We start from the raw sequence: 19,941 nt of genomic DNA, 5'->3' as shown, positions 1-19,941 counted from the left end.
ACTCGAATCATGAATAACGTTATTTAATATATTGCATTACTCCAATCTCTTTAACTTTTAATGAAAGTTTATTGATTCAGAAGCCACTTGCCTTAGATAATGTAAAAATTTTTGTGTATAATTAATATTACACAATAAAGAATATATTGTTTCCTTGAAAAGGTTTAGGTAATTCAACCAAATCACCATTAAAACAACTCCATTTCATCCACTTCATTTACATTGAAACTATATTAATACAACCCTCTCTCTAAGATCAATTTCCCTTCAACCCAAAAATTAATGGCCAATCCAACCAACACCAATTTTCCACTCTCTTTCTTCTTCATTCTCACTGCTCTATCTTCTGCTGACTCATCCAGAATAATCCTCAACCAAGTGGCCCCACAGCCTCTTGATCAACTCAAATCAGATCTATCTTTCTTCATGCATGACATCCTAGGTGGGTCCCACCCAACTGCCAGAACTGTCACCGGAACCACACCCAACAAGGCGCAGCCCACCGCCGGCCTCCCGTTCTCCAAACCCAAAAAATCCATTTTTCCGCTCCCCGGTGGAGTACCACTCATAAACACCAACAGAAATTCAAACGGTGGAGGGACAAACAATAACAACAATAATAACCAACCGTTTGTTACCGCCGGTCAGCTCCCGTCTGGCGCGGCCCTCCAGCACGTCATGTTCGGCTCACTGACGACCATCGACGACGAGTTAACGGAAGGTGAAGAGTTGGGATCGGCTGTAATGGGCAGAGGTCAAGGATTCTATTTTGTTAGCTCTTTGGACGGTTCTAGCCATACCGTAGCATTGACCGTCATCTTACACCAATATGACGAAGAAGACAAGGAGAAGAAGGATGAAGATACAATAAGCTTCTTTGGGGTCCACCGGAGAGGGTCGCCCGAGTCGCCGATAGCGGTGGTTGGTGGGACCGGGAAGTATGAGAATGCTGGTGGGTTTGCGGTGATCGAGAATCTCCCGCGGAGGGACAATCAATACATGACTGATGGAGATGATATGATTGTTCACTTCAGAGTTTATCTCTCCGAGTAGGGTTTATCTCTACAATATAGAAATTAAAATACTAAATTTAGAAAATTAATTTCTAGCGTAGGTTGTAGCTTAATTCAATGTATTTATTTCTTTTCAAAAAACAAAAAAAATCAAGAAAAAAATAATTTAATGCATTTCTTCAAAGTAAATGAAAATGTTAATTGACCATTTATGTTGATATGAATAGAAAATCGTCGACGTGGATTTTCGACGATTTTCTGCTATGATTGCAATCAAAATAAATAAAATATATAGGAAACATTTTAAAATTAAAAAAAAAAAAAAAAAAAAAAAGCAAATTACCATTATGTCGCCATACTTTAAAATTTTCCAAATTTAGGATGTATTTGGTTTAATGTTTAATTTTGAAAATAAAAATATCAAATGCTCCATGCATTACATTTTAGGTGGGTCCCACCAAAAACAATTATGGTATGTTTGGTTTAATTTTTTAAGTGTTTAATTTTGGAAATAAATTATTTTAAAAAAAATTGAAGTGTTTGGCAACCTCTCAAAATAGTTCTTGAAAAACTTTTAAAGTATATTTTAAATAGTCTTTATCAGAAGGGTTTAAATAAAAATGACTTTTTTAAAAAACATTTTTTAGTCCAAACAACCTCTAGTCTCTGTATTTTTAATTGTTCAATTTTAATTCTTTTATTTTCAATAAATTTTAAATTGATGAGTACTAGTTTTGTTGGATTTAGTGTCTTAAATCCCGATCATCTTACAATTTGTAATTTGTAAATACAAATTATTTATTTAATAAAATAATGAGTATTTTATTTGACTTTTAGATAGCATTAACTCGATCAAATAAACTAAGATCCAAGGTTGCTTAACAAAACTTGAACAATATCTGATAGACATACTGGTGGATCATGTTCAAGTGATAACCTAAAATGTCTGCGGTATATGGTTAATATTAGGTGTCATATCCTGGTGACACTGTGAATACAACCTATTTTGTAATTGTTACATGAATTGTAAGTGTTACAGATAATATTATCCATATTGTTCATGTGAAGACATATGAGTGGGGTATCTTGTATAAAGAGTTTATATAAGATTGAACCACAAAATGATTAGTTTCTCAATATAACACTGTTGCTTGAAGAAACTAACTTTTCACTAGGATAACCATATATAACTTGACCTTAATCTTGTGCGAGTTGTGAACATCTATCTATGAGCATTGCAAACACGTTAGCGATATCATTTTCGCTCAGTCCTTCTTTAAAACCTGGTAAATGCATGGAAAGTGATTTTGCCTAATTTTCTTCTACCTTTCATGCTTTTCTTGTCAAATGCTTCTAAATATTCTAATTTCAATAAGTTATAACCTGTAGAAATGCAAGTTATCACTTGTCTAGCAGGAATAATGACAAAATGACCTTTTACTAAAACGGGTCATACACCCAAAGAACCCTTAAAACTTGTGCATTCAAACTTATGTGGTCTGATGAATGTTAAGGCAAGAGGAGGATATGAATATTTCATCACTTAACAGATGATTATTCAAGATATAGGTATGTTTACTTAATGCAACACAAGTCTAATACACTTGAAAAGTTCAAGAAAGCTGAAGTTGAGAATTTATTAGGTAAGAAGATTAAAACACTTCAATCTGATCGAGGTGGAGAGTACATGGATATGAGATTCCAGAACTATTTGATAAAACATGGAATCACATCTCAACTCTTAGCACTTGGTACGCCTCAACAAAATGGTGTATTAAAAAGGAAAAACAAAACCCAATTAGACATGGTTCGGTCGATGATGAGGTATGCTTCTCTACCTAACTCGTTCTTGGGTTATGTAGTGGACGCTACAGTATATCTCTTGATCTAAGTTCCATAAAAAATTGTTTGTGGAACACATTTTGAGCTATGGAGATGTCGTAAAAGTAGTTTACAATATCTCATGATTTGGGGATGTCCAGCCCAAGTGCTAGTGACTAACCCAAATAAATTGAACTACGTTTAAATTTATGTCTCTTTATAGGTTACTCAAAGGAAACGAGAGGTGGTGTCTTTTATGATCCAAAAGAGAAAAATGCTTGTATCGACAAATGCTACTTTTTTGGAGGAAGACCACATTAGAGAGCATAAACCAAGAAGTAAAATTGTATTAAATGAGCTTTCCTACCTTACTCAGGACGAGCAAGAATTAAGTTGGGATTGCTTGATAGCTTTCAAAAAGAGTTATTATTCCTAGCTTAATTTTGCCTCGTTATTGGATTTTATATGTTTATTTTCCTATTTTGTAGACCTCAAGCAATCAAAAGATAGAACTGGAGATTTGATGAAGAATAGGGTTAATTTGAAGCAATTTGGAAGTGATTTGAGCATCTGGACTTCAAAAGAGCAGAAATTATGAAAATGTCACTGTCACAGGGTTGCAATGTTTGCCTGACGCTCGTTAGACGCTATAAGGCAGAATATGTAGCGTTGCAACACTACCTGCAGCGTTGCAACGCTCTGAAGTTTGCACAATGCCAGCGTTATAATGCTCTTCCTAGCATTGCGATGCTGCAATGATTTCTATAAATACCTCATTCGTCTTTAGGTCAAAATATGCTAAATTTTGGGGGCTGAACTGATGGAGGCCGAAGTTAAACTTCAATCTTCTTCCTTTCCCTTCAGATTTTAGTATCTTCAGGTTAATTTTTCTTTTTATTTTTGGTTGTAGTCGATGGGTCATATGTGTATCTTGTATTTGTCTATGAATTAAGAGGTAACTCTTATCTAATTTATTTGAGCAAGAGCCCGATGTTTAATTTCTTGAAGGATTTCTAGTTAATTTAACTGAATTGTTGTGAATTCTTTGAGATGATTTGATTGAATCTTAATGGAATTTTTATAAATTGATCTGAAAAATTAGTTTATTGAACTTCTTGTTTGCAAAATTATCATAACCTATGCATATATTGATTGATTTAGTTGCACATATTATGATCACATGAGTAAAGTATAGACTTTTTTCTGACTAAATGCATGTATGCCCTAATATAATATTTTTCAAAAAATCATGCTATAAGATATGACTTTTCCGGCTTGTAGTATGTTTCAACAATTGAACCCTTTCATAATGCAATTCAATTTTAACTTGTATGTCGCTAAGAAGGAAGAGTTGTAAAAAGAATTAGGGCTAATTTGGCAAAATTGGCTATTAGATTCAGTGTAATTAATTAATGCCTAATGAAAGAAATTGCATAAGAAACTCTCTCTTGCTCTAGAAATTAGATAGACTCCTATTCTAAATTACAATTACCCCTTTTATTTTAATTTCACGTATTTATCTTTTTCACACCAAAACCCCTCATTTACTGCTCTAGTTAGAAAATTACCTTAACAAAACAAATCACACTTCCCTGCAGATCGACTTGGACTTACTACTGTTGCTACATTTCAATAGTAATAGGAGTAGTTCGGTATATACAAATTTTCTTTTGATCAAATTTGAAGCTTATTGACGACGTAAGTTTCAGGCCTGTCACTCTACTAGCTTGTAAAATTATATCTTGCATTAGTGAATTGAGCGATTTTGAAACGTTCAAAATCGAAATTAGGGTTTTGAATTTGAAGTGTTCAAATTCATTGGGTTTGATTAATTGTATTTGATACGAATAACACGTTTAATTTTGTTGAAATTGAATGAAATTGGAGAGATTAGAGTATTTAAATATTGATTTAAATATTGAATTAACATGAATAGGATTCATGTTTAAATCATGTGTTTAACTAATTTAATTTTTTATATTAAATTATTAATTAATTATTTAAATAAAAAAAATTTCTAATTTTTTGAAATTCAAAATTCAGTTTTGAATTTAATTGAATTTAATTTTGTGAAAATTAAATTAAATTTTGAAAATGAAAAAAAGAGAAAAAAATTGGAAATTGGAAAATTCTAATTTAGTGTAATTTTTCAACCTTTTCCAATTTGAGTGGGTTAATCCTAAATTAAACACCTAGCACACTATTGTAATGCAATTTGAAGTATCATCTTGCTGAATTACTTAGTGGTTGCATGTAATTACTAAATAAAAGGCCTTAATTTCTGAAGTTGAGCATTCATGCAATTGAAATTTAATAATTTCAAAAATCTCTCTAAAATGCTCTTCACTAAGTCTTGCAATTTTCTTCAGTTCCTCTTCCATCTCCCTTCGCCATCGACAACAAATTTCACTTTCTTCAACAACACTCAACTTGTTTTGGTCATCATTTGAGGGGAGCAAATCTTCATCATCGTCAAAAGGCTTGAACTCAAAGTCAATTATAGAATGAGTTCTTATAAAATTATGAAGTGTCATTGATGCAACAACAATCTTCACTTGTTTATCAAAAGGAAAACTATGCATATAGCATAACATTCACCATCTGTTTTTTCAAACACCAAACGTCCTCTCAATTTACACCTTAAAAATGAATGTCTATGGTTAAATACTTCTTTTTTACCTCTTGATCGACTCCCACGACGAAAATCAAGAAGATGATATCTTTTGTCTTTATAAGGGTCTAGATATCCTTTCATTTGTGGATATCCAACATCAACAAGATAATATTTACCTGCAAAATGCATAGTAATTTAAAAAAAATTATAAACTATGCAAAGTTTAATATTAAAATTTTCAAATCAAACCTTTAGGTGGAAGAGGAAAATTTAAATGAGGTCTTCTTAAAGCTTCTATGAAGATACGTGAGTCATGAGCAACACCTTCCCAACCAACCCAAGTAAAATTGAAGTACATATTAAAATCACATACGACCATAACATTTTGGGTAGTTGATAATGGGCAGAAATGCACGTTAACGCAAAGATATAAAACAATGTAGGATTGCGATGGTAAAAATATGTAAAATCGTGTCCAAAAGCATTAAGACGAGAACATCGCAATCGCATGCATCCATCGCATTAAAGCAGCTAATTTACGTATTTTATGTAGGAAAATGTGTTGGCGCAAGACAGAATTGCGACCCAAGGAATTCAGCGTCCGAGCGCATTAGAAGATTGTGGCCGCAAAGCTATGCAATCATATGCGTTCGTGAAGATCTGCTCAAGAAGGTGGCCACATTCAGACAGTGCATCAAGGTGAAAGCCTAATAAATCATGATGGGACAGAAAGCTGATGACGGTCGAATCCGAATTTAGTTGACAAGACGTTAACGACATACTGTAGCAAGTACACGCAACTTTTCGGTGACAATTACTCGGCGCATCAGACAGAGATTTAATGACATCTCATCAGTGCAATCATTTGAGAGAAAAGCTTCTTCACCTTGATCTCTATAAATACCAAAGGCCACCATCGAGAGAGGAGCTTAGCCACATAGAGAGTTCACCATACAAAAGATAGTTAGCCGTTGTTCATAGTTTTCTTACTCTTAGAAGGCGGAGGTGAGTGAAGAGGGAAGACATCGGAAGATGGTCCTAGTCAGCTCGAGAGAGTGCCGGGAAGCGTTAAGAACGGAGAGAAGGCCGACTCTTGCGAAAGCAAGAATATTCACTTGGGCAGAGTAGAGAAACTCAGTGTAAAAGCCTTGGAAAGCAAAACATTGCTACCACACTCCTTATCCTTACTTTCCTTTATCATTCTATATTTTAGTTTCATTTATAGAATGGAAATTGCTTCTCTACATTTGTTCACTCTCCTTACATTACGCATGATAACTAAACTTCTGAATGGGTTGAAAAGTACTTAGCTAGCATGATCTAAGACCTTCATTTTATGTGATTATCTTGTTTTATGTATACGTCCATCACCCGCTAGAGCTACTCAAAAGAGAGTCTAAAGAAATAACCTAGACTTGAGAGAGCTAGGTTAGAATCTAGGCTTGAGAAAGTCAGGTTAGAACTGCATAAGCAAGATATGGAAACTTAGAGATAAGTTCTGTTTGCTAACATGCATCGCATGCACCCTAGAAATAAGTTATGGTAGTATGCGGTCACCTTGTGTATGTGTGTGTCATTCATCATCGCATAGACAGGAGTAGAGGCTTAGACATAAGTCCTATAGACATCATCATATACATCGCATGCGTCCTAAAACTAGGAGCTATAGCATTTGCATTGAGAAATGACTTGTTGTTATATGTGTGTAGCATGATCGCATAACATGAATGCAATCTTAGGAAGTGTTAGCTAAATCCCTTCTCAACTCATTCCCCCACATACTAAACCATCTAGAAACAGTTTCACCCGAGTGTTGAAACCTTTCTTGAATCATTCTATTGGTTAACACATGCCCTAATGAACATGACTAAAGCTTCTTCTGTTGGCACATCCGAACTACTTTTGAGACAATAATTTTGATTAAGTTTCATCAATAATTGAGTAAATATATGCTTTTCCATCCTAAATTGTTGATGACACCTAACATCATGCCCATTTAAATCCTCTTGAACAAACTTGAAACCTATGTGAAACGAAGACCTACATGGTTCTTTGTCAATATATTTTTCAAATGACCCACAACCATTGTACATCCAATTTCAACTAAATGGTTAAAACCTTCATCGTCACCATCATCTAAAGAGCTATTAGTATCATCATTATCAATCCTATTAGACTACATTTCTGTTAACAAAAAAAAACACACAATTAATCATAAATGTCTTTCAATCATATTAAAAGACATTTCTAAACCATAAACAATTTCAATAGTTCAAGAAAAAGATACAACAAATGAAAATTAAAGTTTTGATCTAAGGAAGATTAGAAATTCACATCTTAAAGACCCCAACACCAAAAAGTATCAATGTTAAACTTCTTTTTTTTTTTTTTTTTTTTGCTTAAGTCATTCAATTTTTGTCCTAGACTTCTTTGTAGCAACAAAAATTTCTCTATTTTCTCTTTTAGTAAAAACTTTAATTGCCTTCATATACAACTCATCACCTTCTACAATCTCAGGCAAGCTCGTTAAAGTATCCATTACTTCAAAAATATTGCAACTTGGAAAATTTCTTCTTCTATACTTGACAACATTACACAGACAATCTAACTTATTTGACATCTTAGAAGACCCAACTCCTTAACCATTTTTTCCCCTCCTTTTCTTTCTCCCTTGAGTATAAGTTTCACTTGTATGAACATCATTGGCCATACTTTTAACATTTTCATTCTCGTTGACCTCTGTCTCTCCTATTGTATCATCTATAAAATCTTCAACTCTATCACTTATAGAATTAGATTAAAAAAAAAAAACTTTAAGATGGGGCCCATGCATCTTCTCTAATTACTGCACCTTCTTTGAAAAGAATATCAACTGTTCTACATTTTGTAAGCCTTTTGCGTGATATTTCGCTACCTCGGGAATGACCTATAAAACAATAATAGTATGGTCACCACACTATTCACTCTAACTTTAACTAGTTAAATTGAAAAATATAGTTTATAGAAAAAATCAAAGATCACCTTTATTTGTTCATCCCACCCTTCATTAGGGAAAAATTGGTCAAAATGACCCATTGGAAGTTTCATTTTGTTTTTTTGGCCTATTTTTTAAAAACAAGTTTTTTTTTTACCATCTTGATGATGAAAATGATGTAAGCATGGTAAATATTTGTTGTGTAATTACTCTTATGGCCCTTATTAAATTCCCACTTTCAATTTCAACCACCAACCTACCAAATTAATTCACATTCTCCACCGAAAATTAATTTATCCAAAAACCATTAACAAAAAATTATTCACACAAAAAATTCTCCACCAAATTTGATTTGTTTACAACCACACAAAAATTTTTCTTCACCAAATTGTTTCCATAACAAAATTCGTCAAGTCCAAAACTTGTATTTCACAAAGTTGTAATTTTGTACACTTTGTCGTAAGAAGGTATGTATTTCATTTTTGTATGTAATTTTGTACGCTCGTCGTAAGAAGTTGTAATTTTGTACACTTTGGGTACGGGACCGAGCCAAAATCCAGTAGTGATGGTCTACCTCTACCGGGTCCCGCTTGCCCCCTTCGCTTTTGGATTTTGGCCCGAGCCCAAGACAGGGCCAAAATCTAGAAGCGAAGGGTAAAACTCCCCGTCTGGCCGTACCCTTCCCAGTCCCGGTCGGGCGATCCCTACCCCTACCCAGTCCCGATCAAGTCTACCCATTCCCTTCTCCCTACCCAGTCCTGGTCAAACCTTCACAGTCCCCACTTCTGGATTTTGGCCTGATCCCATACCCGGCTGGGCTCAGGACCTGGCCATATACCAATCTTGCCCTCCCCCTACCCGGTCACGGTCCTGGTTGAGCCTCCAAAAAGAGTCCCCGCTTTTGGATTTCGACCCGGTCCCATACCTGGTCGGGTTCAGGACCGGGCCATATACCAATATTCCACTCCCCTATACCTGGTCCCAGTTGAGCCTCCAAAAAGAGTCCCCACTTCTGGATTTTGGCCTAGTTCCATACTTGGCTGGGCTCAGGACCGGGCCATATACCAATCTTCCCCACCCGATCATCCTCGTATGAAGCCCGACCAGCCTCGCATGAAGCCCGATCGAGCGCTCCCTACCTTTACCCGATTTTGCCCCCTTCCTCCTCGTCCTTTCTTCTCTTTTCCACCCATACCTGATCAAATTATACATGGGCCCGACTGGTCTAGCACCGGCCGCTAATCTTCCACAAATCTTCCCCAATCTTCTCCGCCCGATCACATATCCAGTCACCTTCGTATGAAGCCCGACCGGGCGCCCCTACCCCTACCCGGTTTTGTCCTCTTCTCCCTCGTCCTTTCCTCTCTTTCTCGCCCATACCCGATTGAAATATACATGGGGCCCGACCGGTCTAGCATCGGATGCCAATCTTCCCCAAATCTTCCCTAATCTTCTCTGCCCGGTCACCCTCGTATGAAGCCCGATCGAGTAAGATCAATTTTTAGAAACTTATTTTTAGGCCTAAAATTATTCAGAAATGCCGAACATGATGTTTTTAGGGAAAAAAAAATTAACATTCAACATAGATCTAACATAGATCTAAAAAAATCATCTTATAGCATCTAAGATAAACTAACATTAAGTGAAAAAAATGAAAATCCATACCTGATTAAATGAAAAATCCCAAATAATCTTCAATGAAAAGGAAAATGACAAGGGAAATTAAGATAAGTGGAGTGCGATTGAGGAAATGGTAGGGGGAAAGGATGATGACCGAAAATGGCAAGGGAAAATAGTGAGAATGAGGGTTTGGAGTTACTTTTGAAATGTGAAGGACATTACAATAATTTTACTTAGTTTTCAAAATTGTAGGGGTCGAAAAAACAATCTTTTTGAAAATGGTTTAAAATTCAAAACTAAAACTTCAAAAGGGCTATTTTTGTCAATTGCCCATTCATTAGGTGCATCGATAGTTTGTCTCAAAGGATCCCATCTTAATCCTGTTGTAACTCCCACCAGTTTGTTCCAAATTTGTCAATCTTTCTTCAATGATGTCCACTTGTTCTTTAATTGTCTCTAGTCATAATTTCTTCTAGACTTTTCATAAAGTTCTTTACCACATTTCTCCATCCAATTTTTTTGAAATGATATTTAGGTCTGTTCCCATTTAAAGTTTCGCCAACACACACTTGTATGAATGTATTAAGAGTAGTATCGTCCCAAATAGCCTTTGCATGCTTATCTTTTTCATCATTAGGAGTTATATCCTTAGACATTCTAAAAGAAAAATGGAGTAAATTCACTTTTCAAACAAAACTTTGACAATAAGTAAGTTCAAAAGAATAAACGACCAAATATAAAAGAAAAATCCAAAAAAATAACAAAAAAATAAAATAAAATCTTCTATATTAGCAACAGAATGCAACATGAAATTAAACTTAAAAATAATGTGAAAGATAAATGGAGTTAGCCAGAGCAATGATACATAATTAGCTAGAGCAATGATACATAATTAGCCAGAGCAATTACACAAAATGCACTAGTTGGTCTGGTTTCCCATATGACACATAATATTCAAAAGGAAGGACTTGGAAAGTGCTCATAACTTCTAATTTACCTAAAAGTTTTCCTCAATCAATACTTTTCAGCTTTGAAATATTATATACAAAACGTGTGCCAACCTTCTTCTTCTTGATTGATATATAAATTATTTCCTTTGATTCCTTACCCATTTTCAGTCTGTTCGTCATGATTTTGAATCTCTAAAACAATAATATGTGAAGTATTTAGATCTCAAATCTTTCAATTTAATGCATTGTTTCAAATACTCTTCAAGTTCAATCTCCAATAAAAAATAGGAGAAGAAAAAATAGGGGAAACCAGAAATCTCTGCATTCCTTACCCAAAAGCATTCCCTTCATTCTCTTATTTTCTTAATTCATCAAATGATGTCGCTTGTTATATTCATGAAGTTTATCCTGCATCAATTCTCCAAACTTCTCTTTTACAACCACTAGTGAATCTTTTTCAATTAGTTATGATCCATTATACACTTCTCTAAGAACAACAGTGTAAATCTAATACTTGTTGAGACATAGAATTGCCAGGGTGCTTAAGCAGCAATGCATTCAACTTCAATGGCAGACCAAAATCCTTGATGAAATGTCCAAGCTTTATAATTGATCCTTTCTTCCATAATGTCAATTGATGCTTTCTTCCATAATGTCAATGACAATATCTCATGAATCAACCCACTGTCCTCTTTTCCATCTCCTTTGTACCTTCCACCAAACCTACAGGGTTTACATATGGTGACACATATGGAGATGCATTAAATTCATGGAACTTTTCCCATGAATTTAGCAAAGTTGTTGGCAATGAGCAGGAGAAAGCTGGCTCAACCCCATGCTTGCAAGCTGAAGATTCTATGTTGGAAATTGCTAGCTCTGGTTTCCAAGAGATCAGTTCTATTTCTATTGAGTTCTTTTTTCCAATATTTACAATTCGAAACATATCTGAATAATCTTTCAATTTAATGTTCTCATGATTTGTAACTGGCCACATTACTGCACATCTCCAACCAACTCTCTTCCAGAAACCATATAACCACCTTCCTTTTACCCAATTTTCCTCTTCTCCAATCTCTTAATATTTACTCTAATCTCATCTCCTTCCATTTCTTATCTCTTCCTTCCATCCCCTACTTCATTTCAAGGATAAAGGGAAACATCATCTTCACCTTCACTAATAGAATACCCAATGCCCTCTGTGATTTGAACTTATAACACTTCCTTTGTATAATTAGTAAGATTAATACATTTCTTTCTCAAAATCAAAATAGAAAATTTAGCTAACACACATCTATAACTAAACTTTAAAAAAAAGATTTTTTTTTTTAAATAATGTTTTTTTAATAAATAATGACCAAAATAGGATTGGAGGGAATCAATTTCTAAGAATAAGTGTTTTGGGAAAGTATTGACAAAATTAGGGTAGTGGAATCGTGTACTAGGTACACGATTTCCATGTGGCATACTCGTGTACCCAGTACGCGAGTACTGTTTAATCCAGTTAGCACCACGTCAGCTAACTGGTTGACCGGTCAAGCAAACTCGTGTACCCGGTACACGATTTGCTTATCATTTTTTTAAAGTATGTTGACTATTTTTTTTAATTGTTAAACTTAATTATTAAACTTAATTATATATTTAATCTACAATGAAAATATCTTGCACTCATATTAAAAAAAAATACCATGATATTAAAGAATATTTACAATTAGTTCTTTAATTTACAATTTGAAAATGATACAATGTGAGATTTAAAAATGGCCCCCCTGGCCCTTACCCTTCATAGGGGTTGTCTTCACGTCCCTCTAAATTAGGTTCACCCTGTTGTCACTGTCGTCTACGATGAATACGTCTTCGATTGGTGCCAACAACATTGAGTCGTCTTGTTTGTTGAATAATACCTTCTATGTTGACCAATGTTTGCCGACACATTGAACCCAATTCTGGTAAGTTGTTCTGTACTGAATATTGTTGAACATCGCCGATAAAATTATTCTGTACAATAAAAAAATAAAATTAAATAATATTCATATCATATATATGAAAAATGTCTAATTTTAAATCTCTTACCACGCAGTAATAGTAAGCGCCGTCAGGTGTGATAAATCGCCTCGTGATCGAATTGTACCAGGGAAAGTAGTCGTCTGATACAGTTGACCCATTTGTTAATTCTCCCTGTGCACAACGATCATGTCGTCCATGCCAGTAGGATAAATATTCTGCATGGATTCGACGCCAGTCTTGGTCGTGCTTACCTCTCAAATCGATCTAGTATTGTGCTGGGAGTGTATAGGACAATGAAGGTATCGTTTGTCGCAGACCGAACTGTCTCAGCACACGATCTGGATAATGCCACTCTACTATATGGAAGTATATAAAAAGGCTAATGGTCAACCAAATGTCTTCACCATCACGATAATAATCAGGTAAGGATGACCAAATCTGTGTGTATGACGTCCAAATAACCTGAAAAAAATAATAAGTATACATATAAAATGTTTTAAATATTCATTTATATACATATTTACTACCTGATTGTGCATCAGCATGTCGAATATTTTTTTGTACATGAGCAACATATTTGCTAACTGTTCAGAGGCAGCTAATACACCACTCCATCTAAAATTATAAAAAATACAATTAATTTAAATTCTTACATAAAATGGTAACGAAATAAATATATAAATGAAATAATACCTGGCACTAAGTGGACGAAGATCTGGGGCCTATAGTTGGACTTGTGGTGCTATAATTGGAAATCGATCATAAGCCCACACTTGTAATACTATCAGTGGCCCCACTGTTTCCAATGCTTATGCATTGGAAGCCCGACAAAGTTCTCTATACAACCATGCAAGACATGCACCACCCCACGAGTACGTACCAGCGTGCTCGAAATCAGACAATAATCGGAGGAGCATGAGATGCACCAGAGTATTTGACCTGTCTCTTATACACATCTAGATGTGTATAAGAGACCTATACAACCATGCAAGACATGCACCACCCCACGAGTACGTACCAGCGTGCTCGAAATCAGACAATAATCGGAGGAGCATGAGATGCACCAGAGTATTTGACTTGTCAGCAAATAAAAATCCTCCAATAAGCTGTAGGATGTATGCTCGTGTGTACCTACATACGCTGATGTTGTCGGCATCGGGAGGTAATTCTAGAAACTGGGACGCCAACTAGGGGATACTCAATCTTGATCCCTTCAGATCCTTTGGTAGAACGCCTAAAAGCTCTTCAAAAGCGTTCTTCCAGTCACACTGTAGTGAACCTGTTAATGGTTGCCCGTCCACTCGTAACCTAAATTGTATGACAACATCCTGCAGCGTAATCGTACATTCCCCACAAGGCAGGTGAAATGTGTGGGTTTCTGGTCTTCAATTCTCAACTAGAGCAATAATAAGGTGCCAATGGATGAAATCAATTTGTGCAAACCCAAGAAAACCTGCCTGCTGAACATATGGAATAATGCGGTGATCAAATGGGATAGTATGTTGTGCAGTCGCCTCCCTTCTCCGATAACTCAACACTATAGTGCAAGAACTATCCCATACTATCTGTGAACAATGCGTATTTTGTTGGTACAATTGTACAAGATTAGAAGGACCAGGTTCCATTACCTAAAAAGATCAAATTACATTACATAATAAAATCCATGACATAAAAGATACATAAAAAATACATAAAAAATACAATTACATAAAATAAATTTATTACATAAATTCATTATAAATACATAAAGAATACAAGTACAAAAAATATACAATTACATGAAAATTATAAGTACATAAAATATACAATTATATGAAAAATATAAATACATAAACAATACAAATACATGAAAAATACAATTACATGAAAAATATAAATACATAAAGAATACAAGTAAAAAAAAAATACACCTAATGACCCAAAGACGACGAAGCACTAGGGTACGGTGTAGACAAGTGCGTCTGTTATGTCTTTCTCTTTTGCAAATTGTACATCGCACTTTTTGGCTTGCTTCTCTCCAATCCATTTCATTATGAATGCACATACTTTTTGGCCGATCTTGTTCTCTTAGTAAGTCCGCATTTGGACGAACTTCTGTAAATGATAATTCTGGCCAATAATCTGGGTGTTGAATTGGATGGAAGCGGCCTTCATAACAACGTTTGAAATTGGACAATTTGTAGCCTTCATCAATAAGTGATAAGTATGTCATACGCATGTAATTACAAACTACAATTACATGAAAGCATGGAATCTTGAATGATTGCCACTAATTGCAAGAACATGTCCCTTCTTTCAAGCTTAAAACTTGGGTGTGCTATCCTTTATAGGGAGAAATCATACTTAAGCCAGTTTGAACTTCGAAAGTTTGACTTTCCCTATCAATGGATGTCACCGTATGTACCGATGTTCGTTTTTCCCACATCTTCAGTTTTTTTAGGGCATATTCTGTATATATATGTCCCCACGATCGAGTGCTTCACTGATTTCTTGTATCCAACGTTCAAAATACAGTATTGTGTGATAGATTGTTAGCCTAACCAAAGAAGTAATTGGTAACATTCTAGCACCTTTGAAAACACTGTTCATGCATTAAGCTGCATTGCTTGTCATCCACCCATAGTAATACCCACCGTCATGTGACTGTGTCCATTTTTCCAAGTCAATGTCTGAAAAAAATTCAAGACATTCAGGGTGCAATTGATTCAATTCTTTCATGCACCGAATGAAGTTACGCCTTTGGTGTTGATTTCCGACCTTAAACACTAAATTTTTTAGTTGCTTTAATTTGTATTTTGTATTGAACTTACTGGCAACATGGCGAAGACAATATCGGTGGTATGCTCTGGGTTCACTCCAACCAATTTCTTCATTATTAACTGCAACAAGAATGTCCTTATGTCTGTCAGAAATCAAGCAAATACCCTCTCTTTGAGTAACATATTCACACAATGCCCACAAAAACCATGACCAACTGGACGAATTCTCACCTTCTACGATAGCAAAAGCAAGGGAAAATATATGTCCGTTTGCATCAATAGATAAGGCTGTCAATAATTTCCGCTTATACTTTTCGTAGAGATGAGTTCCATCAATCTAGATTAATGGCCTACAATGGTTGAACCCTTCTCTTGCAGGACCAAAAGACCAAAATACTCATCCAAAAATAGTCGTACCTGGCACATCGAAGGGAAGGAAAAACCAATCTGTTTGTGTTCCTGGATTGTAATGAACAAGAGCACTCAGCCAATACGGAAGCTTCGAATATGATTTCTCCCAATCACCAAACACAACAATCAACATTTTTCTCTTGACTTGCCATACCCGTCTATAATTGACATTATAGCCATATTGTTTTTTAATGGCTTCTTGGAGTAGGGCCACAGGATCAGCTCTAACCAAATTTTGAATTTCAATACTCATGGAATTTGAATCAAGCTATGAATGATCCTGTGTCAATTCGGAAAACAAACATGAATGTTCTCCTTGAAGTTTTGTGATTTCGAACATCCCATGAGTTTTGCGCCAACATGCCTGTAGCCTACAAGCACAAGCGTCACTCCATGATTTACATTTAACATACCAAAGATCCTGATTTGATTCCACTACGACAATTTTGTAGTGTTCTGTCACACAATATTTTTTTACAGCAAGCTGTAAATCTTCTTTGATATTAAACAACATTTCTTTTTGTATTAAACTACAGTTATCTACTCCTACATTCCTTTCTTCCAAAGTGGACCCTAGCTCACATGTTGAATTTGTCATTTCCCAATCTATTTGGGTGAACATTTTCGACAGTACCAACTCAAGATCATGTTCACCACTACTGTCGTTTCCAAATAATTCATCAACTTCAACATCAATGTCACTATCTCCATCATTTCTAGGTTCAAGAATTACTAAATCTTCAGGACGCATCGACATATTTATTATGATTTTTTCAACTGTTATAGTTGACAAAAAATATGTTAATATGTCAACCCAACAAAATCCAATTTTTAAGTTTAACATATAAGATCTAAATATTATACATTTAAATCAGACAAAATCTAAGATTTATAAACTTTATATTTAAATCCGCTCAAACAAATAAAAAAAAAAATATAAGATCTAAGATTTAAGATCTACAAACATATACATATAAGACCAACCCAACAAATTCATATATTTCTAAGTTTAACATACATATATTTCTAAGTTTAAATAAGCCCAAACAAATAAAAAATATAAAATCTAAGATTTAAGATCTACAAATATATACATATAAGATCAGCCCAACAAATTCATATATTTCTAAGTTTAATTTAGCCCAAACAAATAAAAAATATAAGATCTAAGATTTACCACAGAATTAGAGAAAGAAATTTATTGAAAAACATACATAAAAAATATAAAATCTAAGATTTAAGATCTACAAATATATATATATAAGATCAGCCCAACAATTCATATATTTCTAAGTTTAATTCAACCCAAACAAATAAAAAAATATAAGATCTAAGATTTACCACAGAATTAGAGAAAGAAATTTATTGAAAAACATACATAAAATATATTGAAAAACATACAAACAGATCTAAGATTTACCATATAAATATAATATCAGCCCAAACATACATATATTTCTAAGTTTAAAATATATTGAAAAATAACTAGAGAAAGAATTTTACCACAGAAGCGAGCAAAAATCGGCAGCTAAAGAGGTAGATTTCGGTGAGGAACAAATGGAGGACTCAGTGAGGAAAATCGAGAAAAATCGGAATTTTAAAAGATTTCGGTGAGGAAAATCGAGGACTCGGTGAAATGGAGGCCTCGGTGAGGAAAATCAATAAGATTTTGAAGGTAGAAAGCAAAATGGAGGAAAACGATTAAAGTTATGGCGAGCAACTATGAGGCAGAAAGAAATGGAAGCTAGAACGTCTCGGTAAGGAAGAAGAAAGGGCGGGCGGCGATTTTAATGACTTGGAAGTCGTGTACCAGGTACACGACTTAGGGTAATCGTGTACTAGGTACATGATTTCCTCAATCAAACTTGCATGAATGCCACGGCAGACTATGCATGCCAAGTGGCCAGGGACTCGTGTACCCGGTACATGATTTAGAGCTTATCGTGTACCTAGTACACGATTTAAAAACCTATTTTTGAGAATACTTTCCCTCCAACCCTATTTTTGTCATTATTTATTAAAAAAACATTATTTAAAAAAAATCTTAAAAAAACCAAAAACAACATCCACAGAAACTAAAAGGCAATAAAAAAATCCAACATAGATTCCCAAAAGTAAAACAAAACTACTTCTCTTTCCTCGTGGCAGTTCTCATCCATTACCATTTGGTGGCATAGTAATGGTCTTCCTTCTCCAGCGAAACACAATAAACAAAAATATATAGCCCATAAAAATAAAAGTTCATGCAATAGATCAAGAAATTTCATTCATAATCATCCTTTAATTTGTTAAGAAAGTGAAACATAACAGGAATTGGGATGTCGACTTCTGACCTAGTTAGATGATTTGGTTGGAATGGGATGGAGGAGCTCGTTAAGAGGTGATCGGAGTTGCTATAACAAGCTGCTAGAATAGGAAGGATGGAGGAGAATGTAATTTTGGAAAATTTGTATGGATGACCCATTTTTGGGTCCAAAATGTCAAATGACCCATTTTTAAAAAATAATGTCAATTAACCCTCTACTGATATCATCGTCATACCAAATTACGTAAATTGCCCTTACCTCTTCGTCTTCTTATCCTTTTACTGAAAACCAACCAAAACTAAAAACTCTTCATTCAAATTTTCCAAGCGTAACAGCTTTGTATCGCTCATAAACTAAAAACTCTTTAGAATCCATCATTTGGGGCTTGCATGTGCATGCACAAGTTCACCATCTTGTCAATTGATGTAACGGTAATTTTGATATATTTTGTCGTGCAGAGTCATTTTACCTATGGTATATTTCGTTACTTAACTTATCATTTTATTTGTCAAAGTCACCTTAATGCTCGTGGCGTGGTATTTAAAACAATAAAGAATACGACGAGATTGGAGGCTACCCTAGCATGGGAGGATGAAGACACGTACAAGGACTACGTCACCGATAAATTCAATGTCAAATGGGCAGAAGTGGATTTCGCGTATATGGAAATGAATATCAGTGAGCACTGGATGGTTCTTACAATGGACATTAACAGAGGCCATATATTCGTGTTCAATTCACTTCCGTCATACACACCAATGATAAAGCTGATGAATTGGTTGGAGACATTGACTGTCACAGTACTATCCCTACTTCACTACTGTGACGTGGATCGTTCAAAGTCGGACCTATCCACATCCCTTTGGAAAATATCGCGTCCTATGAATGTCGACATACAACATGGTTCGCTTGATTGTGGCATCTTTGCAATAAAATTACTAGAACATCTGGTGAGTGAATATAGGATGCAGTTAGCGTGTCAATTGTGGGCGAACACTCCATATTTTTTTATGTGTATAAAACATGTATTTTCTATTGTATTTTTTGTGTATGTAAAAACATGTATTTTTTATGTATGTAAAACATGTATACAATAATTTTATCAAAGTTCAAAGTTCAAAGTTCAGTATTATACATTTTATCAAAACATGTATAATTGAGCTACTGCGCTTTTCATTATATCAATGGTATATAAAACATTATATCAAAGTTCAAGGTTCAAAGTTCAAACATTGAGAGAGCGAGATTGAGAGAACGAGATTTTGAGAGAGAGCGAGATTTTGAAAGAGTGCGAGACTTTAAGAGAGATCGAGATTTTGAGAGAGAGTGAGATTGAGAGAGCAAGACTTTGAGAGAAAGCGAGATTGCGAGAGCAAGACTTTGAGAGAAGCGAGATTGAAAGAGCGAGATTTTGAGAGAGAGCGAGATTGAGAGAGTGAGACTTTGAAAAAATAGAAAATATGTTACAA

The 19,941-nt window shown here is 34.8% G+C and overlaps 1 protein-coding gene across 1 annotated transcript; it reads left to right on the top strand.

Annotated features, from left to right (window-relative positions):
• Window positions 1–189: 189 nt before the first annotated feature.
• LOC120083728 (dirigent protein 9-like) lies at window positions 190–1,053 on the top strand. The gene has a single exon (XM_039039582.1). The coding sequence runs from the start codon at window positions 283–285 to the stop codon at window positions 1,051–1,053; it is 771 nt and encodes a 256-aa protein (XP_038895510.1). The 5' UTR covers window positions 190–282.
• The last annotated feature ends 18,888 nt before the right edge of the window (window positions 1,054–19,941 follow it).

Source organism: Benincasa hispida, chromosome 8 (assembly GCF_009727055.1).
Source record: "Benincasa hispida cultivar B227 chromosome 8, ASM972705v1, whole genome shotgun sequence".
Taxonomy (NCBI): Eukaryota; Viridiplantae; Streptophyta; class Magnoliopsida; order Cucurbitales; family Cucurbitaceae; genus Benincasa; species Benincasa hispida.
The sequence above is the reverse complement of the archived record's forward strand: the minus strand, read 5'-3'. Positions and strand labels throughout refer to the sequence as shown.